Here is a 16566-nt window from a genome sequence, read left to right on the forward strand (position 1 = left end):
CATATCCTTTTCTATACAAGAGGCTCAAAAAGGCTTGACCACCCATTACCAACATAAATATGACCTAATAGAAAATGAAACCATTATAAGGCTTACAATACTTTCATCACCCATCCCAACCCCCCTTAGAACCAAAGGGAAATCGAGATACATCTCTTAGCTTAACATTATAATAACAAAACTAAAACATCCACGAGTTTAGAGACTTCATAAAAACTCATAAACATAATGACTAACAATACTTGACATCTTGGAAGAATCAACCACATCCTCATCAACAACCATGCCCTTGCCTTTGTTTTCTTTACCTAAAAAATAGGGCTTCCACTCAAAAATTGATGCACAAATCATCCTTGAGGGACGTCCTTTTGTATAGAAGTGTAGAATAACAATAGTTGCATAAAACAAAATAGATGTAGATGACACAATATTTGAAGGAAAGATCTCTAAAAGAACACACATCTATATTCCAAAGAATTTACCATCCGCACTTTCAAAATGTCAAGCAACCTCACATACTCAATTTTCTCTTCTAAGAAATGAACAAGAAAAAGAGTAGCAACTCAAACTTCTAATCCAAGTAAGCTATACTTTCTTATGGCCACACCTAGACTATCCATGTTGACAAACTCATCCTTATTATCTTGCATTACATCAAACACACTCGAAAGAAAAACAAAAACAATTTGTGAGTGATAAACGTATCTTCATTTTCTTGACATAAGAATTCCATCACCCACAACACTCCTCACTATGCATTCTTTTTCCCTCAACATCAGCTTAAATGAGACCCTAAAATGATGGTTGAGATATGATCCAGACAATGAGAACTCCCCAACACTAGTATCTTGAGGTTTAAGCATTTGTAGTCCTCCACAAGCACTAACACTTCAATAGAGATAATTTGGAATACACTATGTGGATTGAGGAAGAATGCATGCAATGTAACACATTGAATGAGTATCACAACTGTAAAGGACATAAAAGGGTTAAGCATATGATGAAAACATAAATATACAAAGAAATCAACCTACCATTAATATATCCACGACTCTTGTTAGTGCCAAAAGTACTAACATTACATAGTTTGGAATGGTAAAGAGAGCCATCTTGCCTTCCATGATGCAATCCTATCTATAATGGTTTGTATCTAACATTCACCCAATATGCTTCTTTTCCCTCCCATTGGAAGAAAATAATTCCCAAATACTTAAATAGTGTCTAAGCCACAATAAAACCAAAACATCTCTGAATTATCGCTCTTGTAGCCTTGTTTATATTAAAGAAGATTTGTTAGTAAGTGTAGTTCAATTTCTGTCCCAAGAGTTGACAATATCCATTGAATTTATCCTTGATGACTTTAGCTTTTGTTAAAGCTTTGGCTACCAAATAATAAATAATTATCAACAAATAGGTTATAATTGTCAGCAACAATTGGTGAATTATAACTCCTTCCCAAATGCCAACCCTATATTTTTGTTGGATTAATCTACTAGGGCCCTCCACCAGGATAATAAATAGAAAAGGTGATAGAGGATCACCTTGTCTGACACCTTGTGGTAAAGAAAAAAAATACAAGGTGTACCATTTACTAAAATTAAGAATTTTGCACTTGTAGTACATGACATCATCCATTTGAACCACTTCTTATGAAATCCTAATTACAACAAGACTTATTTTAAGAAACTCCAACAATCTGTGTAGTTATAATATGTCAATTTTACAAAATGGTAAACCCTATTATGCCAAATTGAAGTTGAATTTGGAGATCTAGGCCATGTAACACAAATTACTCATCTTTACCAAAATGTTGTGGAATGTGCAATGATACAACATGAGGTGGTCTACGGTGACATATAGTAGTGAATGGTAGGTGAAATTAATTTATACACCAAACATATAAATTTAAGTGCTATAACTATGCATTTATGATGTGTGAAATGACATGCGTGGGACATCAAAGTGCAAGGTTTGCACTTTTACCAATTTCTTTGTATTTATTTAATAAATTAAATTTAAAAACATAACTACTTTTCAATTTTTGTTCTAATTAATGAATATATATGAATTGATATCTATATAGACATCTCTACCTTTTACCAATTTGTTTGTATTTATTTAATAAATTAAATTTAAAAACATAACTACTTTTCAATTTTTGTTCTAATTAATAAATATATATGAATTGATATCTATATAGACATCTCTACATCATGCACGCAAATGTGAATTAGCTGTCATATATCTGATTTTTTAAATTAATTTTCTTTTAATATTCTTTCCACAATAACTTTATTTGTGAACACGCAACTATATAACTTTAGTCTTTAAATCAAAGAATTAGTTTTTATATTCTTAGACATGCTATAACAAATTATATAGAAGTATATGTAAAAAATGAATAATTTGTAAAAAAAAGACACACTTTATCAATATTACAATTATGTTAGTGACATTTTGTCTCCATTTTTACCCCTTTCTTTATACCCATATTTGAGCTACCCTCTTCTATGCCATCCATTCAGTAAACATTTTACCCATACTATTACTTTCCTTGCCCACCCTTTAGCACATGTCCTCCCCTACATCATGAGTAGAATAGATATTTTGTCCACATTTCAATTTTCCTTACAATGATATTTACACCTACCCTTATAATACATAATCAATATATTTTATTTTCCTACTCCTTTTATTGTCTCATCCTTCATCCATTACTATGTTTCGTGTCAATGCACCCCTTGCATGATGAACAAATGGAGGCTAAGGTACTGAAGTAATGATGTTCTTTTTCATTTCAAACGGATTACACAAGGCATTAAGCTTTGGTATCCGATGTAAACTTGTGTTTTTTATTTGTACTTTTAATCCTTTCTAGAAAAGATCCCGGTAGATTTTACAGTATTTCAAAAACAATCCCTAATTTCAAATGGATTAGACAAGGCATTAACCTTTGTATCCAATGTAATTTTAAAGTTTTTACTTTTAAACATTTTGAGCAAATAATGGAGGAATCACTGTAGATTTTATAGTATATAAAAAATTACTAATTTGAAAATCTGAAAAAAATTGGTCAGTATAGGGAAATACCAAATTGAACAGGTGAAGTAATTTTCAGGCGGGAGTGACGAAAGCATTCCAAGTCCAAAGACCCGCGTTCGAATCCCGGCAAAACAAATTCAGGTTGTCGATGCACGCGAGCCGTAGGTTTATTTTTCCCTGTGATTCGACGCCATCGATTGTCGTTGCGAATTTAAGTACGTTTTCCGCCTGACAGCGAATCTATCGAGCCAGATAGCTGAAATTTTCGTTTAAAGAGCTGCATCTTAGTAAATCACATAGATAAATACCAAATACAATACTGCACGTAATTTTCAGAGCACGAGGAGGGAAAGAAATCGAATATAAAAATTCAAGGTCCCGGAATCGCTGCGCCCATTTCTGAGGTGTTTAAAGCTCGGAAAACGAGTGTGGTCTAGGCGTGGCATGGCCACGGGTTTTTGGATACCTACATCTTTTGATTGCACTGGGGCACCGGAATTGTCCGTTGTTTTGAAACATTTTTGGCCGTGGAATTAAAGACGCAAGCTGCAGGGACAAAATTGTGAGGTGGATTTATATGGACCTAATGTTGGTCTCTGCACTGGTGTTGGGTGGTTAGTAATTTTTATTCTTGTTTATTCATTTTGTTGTGCGATTTTGGTTCAGTAAACTTTCAAGAAAGTAAAATTGGGTCTGGAAAGCTACAGGGTAACCGAGTATAGAATACGTTTCATAGGAATTTTGCTATCTTAAAACCTGCCAGAAAGTGGTGTAGCGTAGAGATTAAAGGAAATTTTAATCTTAAAACCTGCAAGCAAGTAGGTAAAGGGAAGGATTTTGAGATAACTTGTAAGCTTGAAACACTAGAGGAGAGTGCAAGGTTTCTAGAGTTTTGACAGCTATTGGAGTTTCTTTGGACTAGAAATTGGAAGCTATGAATTCTCATGGCAAGCCCTCCGGTTCAGGATCGGCCCCCCCTGTTCTAGACGTGGCCCCCTTGCGGGCCATTCCTCCCATGTGTCCTCCACCCGCTCCACCTGGATGCGCTCCTTTCATCTATGTTTCACCATTTTCGCCTTTTGCCTCTCAATTCGCAGCAGCAGGCGGGGTTTCCCCTATGAATCCGCCTGCCTTTGATCCTGTGGAGGCACAGAGAAAATTAGAGCAGGAAACTGCAAGCAAGGAGAAACGGGCTCAGCGGTCTGCAGTTCGGAATTACCTGAGAAATTGTGGCAAAACCACCAGCTGTATTGACAATTCTGTAAGGAATGGTTCTGTAAGCAATGGTCCTTTAAGCAATGATCCTGTAAGCAATGCGGAGCAACCTTTGGAGAATAATGTCATTTCTCTTGATGCCCAGAAAAAGACAACTCCAAGGGTCAATCAGAGTGTACCAAAGAGTGAGGTTTTTGATCGGGAAGATACCGTTACAATGGCAGCACCAATAGCTGAGCAGGATGTGCCAAGGAGTGAGCTTACTGGTCAGGAGGATGGCTTTACACCCACTCAAAACCCCAAAATCAGCAAAACTCCTAAAACCCCCAGAACCCCCAAAATCCCAGGTTCAGCCAAGGGTAAGAATTTGGGGGAAGAGGAAACTTCAATTGGCATAGAGTCATCAAATGGTAAGAAGCGAAGAAAACGTTCAGAGTCCAGGGCTAAGGGCACAACTGTATTCCGGTCACCAGAGGGAGGAGAGGGACAAACTTCAGCTGCATTGGACAGGAAGATGGTGAGGAGGGCTCTCATCATTTATGATTCGCTGCGGCGGAAACTAGTTCAGGATGACGAGGCCTGTAAGGAAGTATCTGTGAGTGGTAGCTGTAAGAGGCCCGACCTTAAAGCAGGGACCATTATGATGGATAGAGGTCTCTGTGTGAATAGGGATAGAAGGATCATAGGATCTGTGCCTGGTGTTGATGTGGGCGATCTTTTCTACTTCAGAATGGAATTGTGTGTGATTGGTTTGCATGGGCCTGTTATGGCGGGAATTGATTACATCAATGCAAGATTCAATGAGTGGAGTGAGCCTGTGGCTACTAGCATCATTTCCTCTGGTGGATATGAAGATAATGAGGATGATGGTGAAACACTAATCTATACAGGGCAAGGGGGTAACAATTACATGACAGACAAGAAGCAAACAAACGATCAGAAGCTTGAGAGGGGTAATCTTGCATTGGAACGGAGTATGCATCATGGTATTCAGATTCGGGTGATTCGTGGCATGAAGGATGGTGCGAGTCCATCTGGTAAGACATATTTTTATGATGGTCTATACATGGTTCAAGAGTCGTGGCTAGATAAAGGAAGATCGGGATTCAGTGTATTTAAGTATAAATTGCAGCGAATCCAGGGCCAACCTGAGTTGGGTTCTGCACTTTTGAGAGCAACACGGCAATGGAAATCGCAACCATCTGTGAGGCAAGGTCTTCTTCTATCAGATATATCAGTAAAGAATGAAAATATTCCTGTTTGTCTAGTTAATAATATTGACGATGACAAAGGGCCAGGAATTTTTGAATATATTAGAAAAGTTAGGTATTCACACTCTGTTGGCAAATTAGAGCCTTCTCAGGGTTGTGATTGTAAGAGTGGTTGTGTTCCTGGCGAGAACTGCTCTTGTATTTCACTTAACGGAGGTGAAATGCCATACAATTCAAATGGGTATCTTGTAAAATGGAAACATATAGTCTATGAATGCAGTGATCACTGTAGGTGTTCTACAAGTTGTCGCAATAGAGTGTCGCAGAAAGGTTTGAAAAACCATTTGGAAGTGTTCAAAACACATGACAGAGGCTGGGGTGTCCGTTCTTGGGACCCAATACCTGCTGGCAGTTTTGTTTGTGAATACACTGGTGAAGTATTTTCAGACAGTGATACAGAGGAGGAGGATGAAGACAATGATTATCTACTCCATGCAAACCACATGCAGAGAAACCAGATAGATTGCACGGGTGCTTCTGATATTCTTTATGGAGGGGCTCCCAATACTGCTGTACGATTTCACATTGCTATTGATGCTAACAGAATGGGAAATGTTTCACGCTTCATGAATCATAGTTGCTCTCCTAATCTATTTCATCAGGCTGTTGTTTATGATTATCATGATATCCAGTTCCCACACATTATGCTTTTTGCCATTGAAAATATTCCTCCACTTAGAGAGCTTACATTTGATTATGGTGCATCCCATAACAGAAAATCTGGAAAAAGCAAGGCATGCTTGTGTGGAGCATCTGATTGTAAGGGGAAGTTTTTTTAGGGTTCTTGTGGTGGGTATGTTTTGAAAAAGCAAATCACTCTATATACTTTTTTGAGAATCAAGATTCTTTACACCATAATCATTAATGTAATAGAAGATGGTGAAAGCTAAAAGTGGTATTAAAATGCACAAGCAGTTGAATGAAGGCCCATGTATAGCTTTCCTAAATTGGTAAATATGCTTGCCATTGTTAATGAGTATAGGCATATGCCAATTTTGAATTAACCAAGTATTTAGTGAATCAAGGCTCTTGATCATGCAGTGAGCTTGTTGATATCCCAGAATTTTGTATGCATGTCATAGTTTTCAATTCAGTAATGTTGTTGAAAACTTGAGAAATAAACTATAGACCAGTCTGATTTTTAGAAAGTTGTTTACGACACCTTACCACTTCATAATGGCAGGGTTCTCTGAAGTCATAAATACTACTACAGTTATACAAGGTCATAGAAAAGTAAGGTACACTATCATATTAGGAGATTCTGTCGATCATTTCTTTTTCTTATAAAAATTTAATTTCCAAATATTCAATTCTTCACATTCCTCAGTTTTAAGTGCATTTTCTAGTGGCAAAAGTTTCTATATGATGACATATTCATTTGTGCTGTGTTTACCCTGAAGAGAATGCCTCAGTCAAAACAAGGTCATTCACTCAAAATATATCTGTCTAATCATCTGATGTTGTAAAACACATCAAAAATTACCAATATTTGTAGCTAGAAACTTGAGGTGCTTTCTACCTCTTCTATATCCTTGAACTGTACCTGCCCTTTTTTACATGACAACACGAATAAATGGAATGATTGATTCCTTTTGCATTTATGCAAATTTTTGTTTGGTTCAATTCAACAAATTTAATGGGAGCTTTGGTTTTTTTGAAGTAACATAGAAAGTAATATATGTTTTCCATATAATATTATATGTACTCGGTGGAATGTTCTTGAAATTGCCTTCTTTTGTGTTTAATGTTTGCAACCTACTGAATCTAGGAACTGTGATTTTGTTTTCATTAATTTAGAGTTGACAGGTCCTGTATCTTGGGTACGCATGGAGGACCTTGTATTCCATGGTCGACATAGAGGAAAATCAAAACACACTTTCTTGGCAATCTTTTTGCTTTTTCACTTTTTGGTGTTTTTGCTCTCATTACACTGTCTTTTAAAAAAGATATTGTAATATTTCTGATATCTATTTATTTTTATTTATTTCAATATTTTGCAAGGGTTTGCTCCACATATAGCCTGAATTGTCACGCTCTTGTAAAATTGGAATTATTTATGCAGCTATTATAGATCATCAATCTCACAAAATAAAACACACTTAATACTCAGCTCTGGTGAAGCGGCTCTCAGATACATTGCATCTCTATTCACAAAACAATTTTTGCTCAACAAGCCAGATTGTAGATTCTAAGGAAAATCTTAGCAGCTGTAAAGGCATTATAAATTGTGTTAACTATGGATGAACACCTCAATCTTGACCAGAAACCAGCCACAATTAATATCAATCATGCATGAGTTGCAGGTATTAAATATAAGCAGCGTTACCTTGGTTAGTAACCAGCCACAATCCATTTTGATCATGCATATGAACCACAGGAATTAAATATTAGCAGCATAACCTGGATCAATGGTAACAAATTGAATTGCCATGCATTTATCTCAAAAACAATTTGCTATACTCAACCCTTCTAACCCTGCCAGTCAATGTGCTTATGGGAGCCTCTCTAATATTAATGATGGCACTGTGAGAGCCACCCAGATAATTGAGGAATGGTGCTGTGAATGGTTATGTGAGCATTGAGGTTGCCAAAGCAATCCTTGCCTCCATAAATAGATTGACTATTATAAGAGAACTTATTTTAGGGGCTGGGGGCCTGGATTGATTGGTGAATGCTTCTTGTGGTAGGCACAAGGGCACATGGTCTGGACTCACCCTTGTGCATGTGGTACTTTAGTATGTGTTGCATCAGCAGTACTGTTCGTGTTAAATTTTTCATCCATCACTGTAGGTTATCGGGGGACTAACTGATTTGTGCAGTCTAAAAATAAGCTAACTTATTTTATATTTTCATTGTACTTAAGGCTCTGTTGGCTATTTATTATAATTTTAATTCCATTTTTCTAGTGCAAGATTTTCAAAACCCATGGAAAATTGTAAAATTGTATGATGGGCGTTTTGGGTTTCAAGTTGGCTTGATTTCGAAAAAATGAATTATAGACATTTTCTAGTTTCTATTGTTACCATTGATGTGCCTTGTGCCTAACTTTGGTGTCAAAGGTGTCTTGGTGATTCCTTCTCACGTGTGTGCTATATTATTTACTTTTTCACTTTACTATCTAAGGAAGCTGTAAATCTAATACCATAATGATAGAAGGAATCATCCTATCTTTAAGGGAAGCTGTATCACACATATTGGATTGACAAAAGCGCTGGCAGTGAGGAGCATTTGACATTACTGACGAGGAAATAATCAGTCATCATCAGAATGTTAAAAGAAATTGATAAGAAACAAAATGTTGTAGAGGAAGTTGTCATGCCAATATGAGAGGCAAACATGCAAGGAAACTAAACCTATAAGCTTACAAGTCTGTCGAACTTATACAAATGCAGGTACAAATTTCTTTGCAAGTGTATTTCAGAATCACCAAATATTTGAAATTTTGTTTCAATCAATGTTCCATCAAATTTCTTAATGGGAGGGGCAGGAGACCAAGGGCCTAAGTTTCGGGGTGGCAGGAGCTTGAGGGATGAAGCAAAAACATATACTACTTGAAAGATGAGCTATAAAAAGATGTGCAAGGAGTAAGTCTAAGAACTGTAAATAAAGCTTTCCCACACTATGTAAAGTCTACACTAGCAAACACTAAAAACATGAAAATGATTACATTGAAATTTGAACATTAGTAATGGTGGTTAGGGTTTTGGATCTTTGGGAGCAAAATGCAAATCCAAGAGTACGTATAAGAATTGCAAATGAAATTTTGGCATACTAAGTGAGGTTTAAAGTTTAAACTAATAAACATAAAAAACATGGAAATGATTGCTTAATCAGTAAGAATGGTGGGTGGAGGTTTGGGGTCAAGGGGATGAGTCCCTTGTGGGGGTCTAGGGGTAGAACCCCTAGTAGGGTCAAGGGGCAGCACACTTGTTGCAATATTGGGCAGAGCAAGGAGTGGAGCCCCTGCGAACAACTGCAAATAAGCCTGTAAAAACCTCACAAACCTTCATTTTGAATGCCATTTCCATAAAATTTTCACTATTTTTTGCCTAAGAGCACGTTTCTAAGTGGGGGCTATGGACTCCTAGGCATCCTTGGGACAGTCAGGGGACTCGTGGTAGTCCCTAGGATGTCCTGCCGTCCTTGCCGTCCTTGATGTCCTGGTGGCAGCTGCAATTTGGTGGGGGAATGTCCTGCCTCCATGTCCCAGAGATGTTCCTCTCCTCGAGACATGAAAATTGGGGGCATGTCCTCATGTTTCGATGGTTTAAATGTTTCCAATATTTTCATACTTACCTTTGCTGGACTGGCATAATTGTTTTCATATTATGTGTGTCATTCATATTTTGTGTGTATGCATATATGCATTAAAAAAAAGGACTTGTTTTTTTAAAATGAATATTGGGCTCTGGATGGTTTGATTTAAACAACAATGTGAATGAAATAACACTATTAGTGTCTGCAGGGGATAAGTTGGGTGGATAGCATTTACTATTTAAGCAACCGGTCTAGTTTAATTGACATTCTTAAGTGCATTCTTGCATGCTTTGCATTTTTAATAAAATATACAGTCAGATTTTGTTGGGGGCAGTATTTGATTTTACTGTAGATTACAATGCTCAACATAATTGTTAGAATATGGAAGTGCTTTACACGTGCACACATGTTGATGTCTGAGTTTTGTCCTAATATTATTTAGCATTTGATGATTATTGGACATTCACATGACATTATTTGACATTTGTGTTACATGTAGAAATACATGTTGCAGTAAATGTGTGCTCTGATGACATGAAGCGCAGTTGCAGTGTCCATTGGGCCCATGAGAAATGAAATCAAATTAGGAAAAACAGAGAGCAGTGTGGCAGGCCAGACGGATTGACATTCATTATTGCAAATATGAAATATAAGAAATTGAAATTGCATCTAATCTTAATACTAATGCCTAGAGAAGTTAATTTCATATGTTTGAACTTGAATCTTTGGATGCTTCAGTAATGTCTTTTGTCAGTGAGTTATACCGGAAATATAGCAACTGCAAGAGCAATGTGATGAATGTAAAATGGCATGAGAAGTTTTAGATAAACAGATTCTCCATATATATATATATAGTTTTCTGATGCAGGAGCATCCAGAGGTATAAGGGCAATCCTGTGTCACCCAAAAAAATGTACTTAGACTTAGTTTCTGTTTCATGTCTTTACATTTTTGGATACCCATTTGGGTCAAATAAAGGTTCCAACTCTCACAGTTCCACTATCAGTGTGTTTGAAAATCCCGAAAAAATAGGAGCATGCAATTTGGCCATCATTTTGGTGACCTAGAAGGTGGGAATTGGCCAGATGAATGTAATTGTGATTTAGAGCATTCCAAAAAAAGAATCAGGTCAAAAGGCCCCACGGTTTGAAAGTTATTGTAGTTTTTCGGGTTTTGGAGACCTCCTAAGAACGCTTCGAAGTCAGGTTAGGGGCATTAAATGACCTCGAAAAGGGCCGAAAAATGGGGGACGAGCGAAGCTCGTCCATAGGGCTATAGAGCGCTTCGAGAGCTTTCCGAAAATGCAAACGGTTCGTCAATCGGAGCTACGGTTCAAAAGTTATGCCTCCCGGAAGTTCGGTTACCGTTTCTGGATTCTTCTAGATTTGCACCGACTTCTAACGCAGCTTCCGGTACCTTCTATTTGGTTGGTGGATGCCTACTAGCACTTTCTAGAATGTACTCCTAGTCCTTAACCCTTCGGGGTCTATTTAAGGAGATTTCTGGCATTGTAAAAGGCAGTTCGGAGTGGAGTTTGAGAGGAGGTACAAAAAGGAGAAATTATCTCCAGATTTATGCTATTGTAAGCCCTTAGGGCATGTTTTGAAGTTTATTTTCTCTGCACTGTTTGTACTAGCTTATTTTCTCAGTTAATATAATTTTCCCTTTCTGTTGGTTCCATTCTGTTCTTGGGTTGTGTCCCCATCAAGTGGTATCAGAGTGGGTTTTCCTGAGTGTGTAGACAGAGTGCCGACTGTGAGGCAGTTTGCACCAGGATTGTGTGGTTGTGGGTTTGAGTTAGAAGATGCCTCCACGAAGAGAGCGTGGCGGAAGGGCCAGAGCTATTAATCCTGAGGAGGTTAGAGCCCTCCAGAGGCAGGTACAAGCATTGCAAGAGGAGCTTCGTAGAGGAGCAAATGTTGCCGCAGGTGACAACAGTGAGGATGACAATGAAGAAGAAGTAATGGGACCAGAAGAGGAAGTTGACGGGGAAGTTCTGAATCCTGTAGAGGAAAGGCTTTTTAGGGCCATTACTAAGTTTGGGAAAAGACCTACAATTGAAGTGGGTATATTTTCAGGAAATTTGAAACCAGATGAGTTGATCGATTGGATCAATGAACTGGAAGAATACTTTGAGTATGAGGATATAAGGGACCAAGATAGGGTTAAGTTTGCAAAGGCCAAACTGAAAGGCCATGCCAAAATCTGGTGGCAAGAGGTTCAACTGGAAAGACTTAGAAGAGGAAAGGAGAAGATCACAAGATGGGATCGCAAGGTGGACAAATTGAAGAAGCAGTTCATTCCTGTGGACTACGAGCTTGATCTGTTTAAGAAGATGCATGGGTTAAAGCAAGCAGGAAGATCAGTCCAAGAATATACAGAGGAGTTTTACCGACTCTTGATTAGAGCGGGGCATGCAGAAGCAAATAAGAAGAAGGTTGCTCGTTATATCAATGGGTTGCGACCTAGCATCCAGGAGGAATTAAGTCTGGTAAGAATGACCAGCGTTGAAGAGGCATACCAGTTTGCCCTATGAGTTGAAGAGAAGTTGAATAAAAGGTTTGAAGGAAGACAAAGAGGGCGCGGTCAAGGAGGAAGGGGAAGCGATAGATCATTTGGAGGCCGCAATGAAACCCAAAAGAAAAATGAAGATGTGGGTACTAGCAGGAACCAGAGGAATGAGGGTTTCAACCGCTCCCATGATCAAGACTTTGGAAATCAAAGAGGAAGAGGTAGAGGACGTGGACAAAGAAGAGGAGGCTTCCGTGGTACCTGTTTCCATTGCAATGAAGAAGGTCATCGTGCCTTTGAATGCCCTCAACAACAAGGAATGACAGATAGGAGAACTAAGGGCCAAGCTAGGGTTGCTCATGTGGATGAGGATGCACAATCATCACATTCAGAGGATGCAGAAAGAGGAGAGACCTTGGTAAATGAAAGAGTCCTACTAAGTGGTGAGAATGAACCAGGACAACGGAGGAGTTTGTTCCGTACCAGATGCAAGTGTGAGGATAAATGTTGTGATGTGATCATTGATGGTGGTAGCACTGATAACTTGGTATCAGAAGAGATGGTCTCTAAGCTGAAGCTCAAGAGGGAGAAACATCCCCAGCCCTATCGGATTTCTTGGGTAAAAGATGATCATAAGGTCCTGGTAAGTGAACAATGTCTAGTAAAATTCAAAATTGGGAGTTACCATGATGAAGTTCTCTGTGACGTTATTTCGATGGATGTTTGCCATCTATTGTTGGGTAGACCATGGCAGTTTGATAGACATGCAATACATGATGGACATGCAAACACATACTCTCTGACAAAGGATGGAGTTCGCCACAAATTGAAGCCCATGAAAAAGGAAGGTGAAAAGGTATGTAGCAGTGCTAGGATTTGTCTTGTTGATGGAAGGAAGTTTTTAGATGGCATGAAACATCAACATATGTGCTATGCTTTGATTCCTAGGAAAGATAAAGATGGTAGTAGTGAAATACCAGTTGAAGTTTCAGATTTACTAGGGTAGTTTGGAGATATTATCTTTGATAATGTTCCAGATGGATTGCCACCAGTAAGGCAATTCAGTCATCAGATAGATCTGATTCCAGGAGCTAGTTTGCCTAACAAGGCTGCTCACAGGATGACTCCTACTGAAACAGAGGAGCTAAATAGACAGGTTCAGGAGTTGTTGAGGAAGGGCTTGATTCGAGAGAGCCTGAGTCCATGTGCAGTACCTGCAGTACTCGCACCAAAGAAGGATGGAGAGTGGAGGATGTGTACAGATTCTCGAGCTATAAATAGGATCACCATCAAGTACCGGTTTCCTTTGCCAAGGATGGATGATATTATGGATTGCTTGAGTGGAGCTCAGTACTTCACAAAGATAGATCTGAAGAGTGGTTATCACCAGATACGGATTCGAGAAGGAGATGAGTGGAAAACAGCCTTCAAGACCAAGGAGGGTCTTTATGAGTGGTTAGTCATGCCCTTTGGATTGACGAATGCCCCAAGCACCTTCATGCGGCTCATGAATGAGGTAGTTAAGAAGTTCTTGGAAAAATTTGTTATTGTTTATTTGGATGATATTTTAATTTTCAGCAAGACTTTGGAAGAACCTTTATTGCATATTCGTAGTGTCCTTGAAAGGCTAAGGGAAGAGAAACTGTTAATTAATCTGAAGAAGTGTAACTTTGCAAAAAGGGAGTTAGTCTATTTGGGGTTTGTTATATCACCTGAAGGTCTCAAAATGGATCCGGAGAAGGTAAAAGCCATCTTGGAATGGCCTACTCCAAGGTCTGCTACTGAGGTAAGATCATTTCATGGTCTGGTTAGCTTTTACAGGAAATTTATTAAGAATTTCAGTGGCATATGTGCACCCCTAACTGATACAATAAGAGGGGATAGAAAAGAGTTCAAATGGACTGCAGCAGCTGCGAGAAGTTTTGAATTGCTGAAGAAGAAGGTAACAGAACAGCCTGTGTTGGCACTTCCAAATTTTAGAGAGGTTTTCCAGGTGGATTGTGATGCAAGTGGCAGCGCTATTGGGGCTGTATTAAGCCAAGAAGGTAAGCCTATTGCATATTTTAGTGAAAAATTGAATGATGCAAAGAAGAAGTATTATTCTGTTTATGATCAAAAGTTCTATGCAATAGTTCAGGCCTTAAAAAAATGGAGGCATTATTTATTGCCAAAGGAATTTGTTTTGTATACTGATCATCAGGCATTACAGTACCTAAATAGCCAAGGTAAATTGAATCAGAGGCATATGAAGTGGGTAGAATTCTTGCAGAGTTATACATTTGTGTTGAAGCATAGAAGTGGAAAATCTAACAGGGTTGCAGATGCACTAAGTAGGAGACAGTCACTGCTTACAGTAATGCAGGTTGAAGTAGTTGGGTTTGATGAACTCAAGAATTTGTACCCTGAGGATCTTGATTTTGCTGAAGCATGGAAAGCTTGTAAAGAACCTGTTGCTATAGATAGAACCAAGTGGTTAGACTATTTGATTCAGGATGGCATGTTGTTCAAAGGTAGTCAATTGTGCATTCCAAGGAGTTCCATGAGGGAAAATCTGATTAAGGAGAAACACAGTGGAGGGATGGCAGGACATTTTGGTGGGATAAGACCATTGCCATTCTTAGAGAACATTATTTTTGGCCTCAAATTACATAGGATGTGAAGAAGTTTGTACAGAGTTGCCAGGTTTGTCAAGTTGCCAAGGGGTTTAGTCAAAATACTGGCCTATATCAGCCATTGCCTGTTCCATCAAGGCCATGGGAGGACATAAGTATGGATTTTGTTCTTGGATTGCCAAGGACACAAAGGGGTAATGACTCAATATTCGTGGTGGGTTGATAGGTTCTCCAAAATGGCACATTTCATTCCATGCCACAAAACTCATGATGCTGTCCATATTGCAGACTTGTTTTTCAAAGAGGTGGTAAGACTACATGGTCTTCCAAGGAGTATAGTTTCTGACAGAGATACTAAATTTGTGGGGTATTTCTGGAGGACATTGTGGAAGAAGTTGAGAACAGACCTAAAATTCAGTTCCACGCATCACCCACAGACTGATGGTCAAACAGAAGTGGTAAACAGAAGTCTAGGAAATTTGCTGAGATGTTTAGTTGGGGATAAGCCCAAGGGATGGGATTTGATTCTACCACAGGCAGAGTTTGCTTATAATAACTCTGTAAATAGGAGTACTGGAAAATCACCATTCCAAATTGTATATGGGAATAGCCCAAGGACTGCACCAGAGTTGAGGAAGATAGAACAAGGGGAGAGGAAAAGTGCTGAAGCTGAGGAATTTGCTGAACATATCAAGCGTCTACATGAGGAGGTTCAGGCACACATAACCAAGATGAATCAAGAGTATAAAGCTAGGGCTGATCAAAGGAGAAGACATAAGGAATTCCAAGTAGGAGATTTAGTCATGGTACACTTACGAAAAGAAAGATTTCCAGCCGGTACTTACAACAAGCCGAAAATGAAGAAATTTGGCCCCTGCAAAATTTTGAAGAAACATGACTCAGGAAATGCATATGAAGTGGAGCTGCCAGATGGTATTCAGATTTCTCCCATTTTCAACATTGCAGATTTAATAGAGTATCATGATGATGGTGTAGATGAGGAGCTGGTGTTAGAGCCATGTCCAATTCCTGCTTCTAAGAAGGAGGAGATAGAAGACATTCTAGATCATCGTGTGGGTAGGAGTACCAGAAACAGGCAGTATGAAGAGTATTTGGTCAAATGGAAAGGACGACCGATCGAGGACTCAACTTGGATTTCAGCAGCTGAGGTTTCCCATTTGGGATTTCCTCTACCATCCATAAAGTGATAGGGTCACTTTTCAATCTACCTTGGGTGTCTGATGCAGGAGCATCCAGAGGTATAAGGGCAATCCTGTGTCACCCAAAAAAATGTACTTAGACTTAGTTTCTGTTTCATGTCTTTACATTTTTGGATTCCCATTTGGGTCAAATAAAGGTTCCAACTCTCACAGTTCCACTATCAGTGTGTTTGAAAATCCCGAAAAAATAGGAGCATGCAATTTGGCCATCATTTTGGTGACCTAGAAGGTGGGAATTGGCCAGATGAATGTAATTGTGATTTAGAGCATTCCAGAAAAAGAATCAGGTCAAAAGGCCCCACGGTTTGAAAGTTATTGCAATTTTTCGGGTTTTGGAGACCTCCTAAGAATGCTTCGAAGTCAGGTTAGGGGCATTAAATGACCTCGAAAAGGGCCGAAAAATGGGGGACGAGCGAAGCTCGTCCATAGGGCTATAGA

At 38.7% G+C, this 16566-nt stretch overlaps 1 protein-coding gene across 1 annotated transcript; it reads left to right on the top strand.

The window, feature by feature from the left end:
* Nucleotides 1–3066: 3066 nt before the first annotated feature.
* On the top strand, nucleotides 3067–6548 carry LOC149536047 (histone-lysine N-methyltransferase, H3 lysine-9 specific SUVH1-like). The gene has a single exon (XM_089804882.1). It carries the CDS (start codon nucleotides 3977–3979, stop codon nucleotides 6305–6307), a length of 2331 nt encoding a protein of 776 aa, XP_089661008.1. The 5' UTR covers nucleotides 3067–3976; the 3' UTR covers nucleotides 6308–6548.
* The last annotated feature ends 10018 nt before the right edge of the window (nucleotides 6549–16566 follow it).

This window comes from Cupressus sempervirens, chromosome 10, assembly GCF_028749045.1.
Source record: "Cupressus sempervirens isolate cs-2001-9-10 chromosome 10, ASM2874904v1, whole genome shotgun sequence".
NCBI classification, from domain to species: Eukaryota; Viridiplantae; Streptophyta; class Pinopsida; order Cupressales; family Cupressaceae; genus Cupressus; species Cupressus sempervirens.

What these genes read in the sequence shown, in the direction of transcription:
- LOC149536047 (XM_089804882.1), top strand. Translation starts at nt 3,977, where the DNA reads ATGAATTCTCATGGCAAGCCCTCCGGTTCAGGATCGGCCCCCCCTGTT.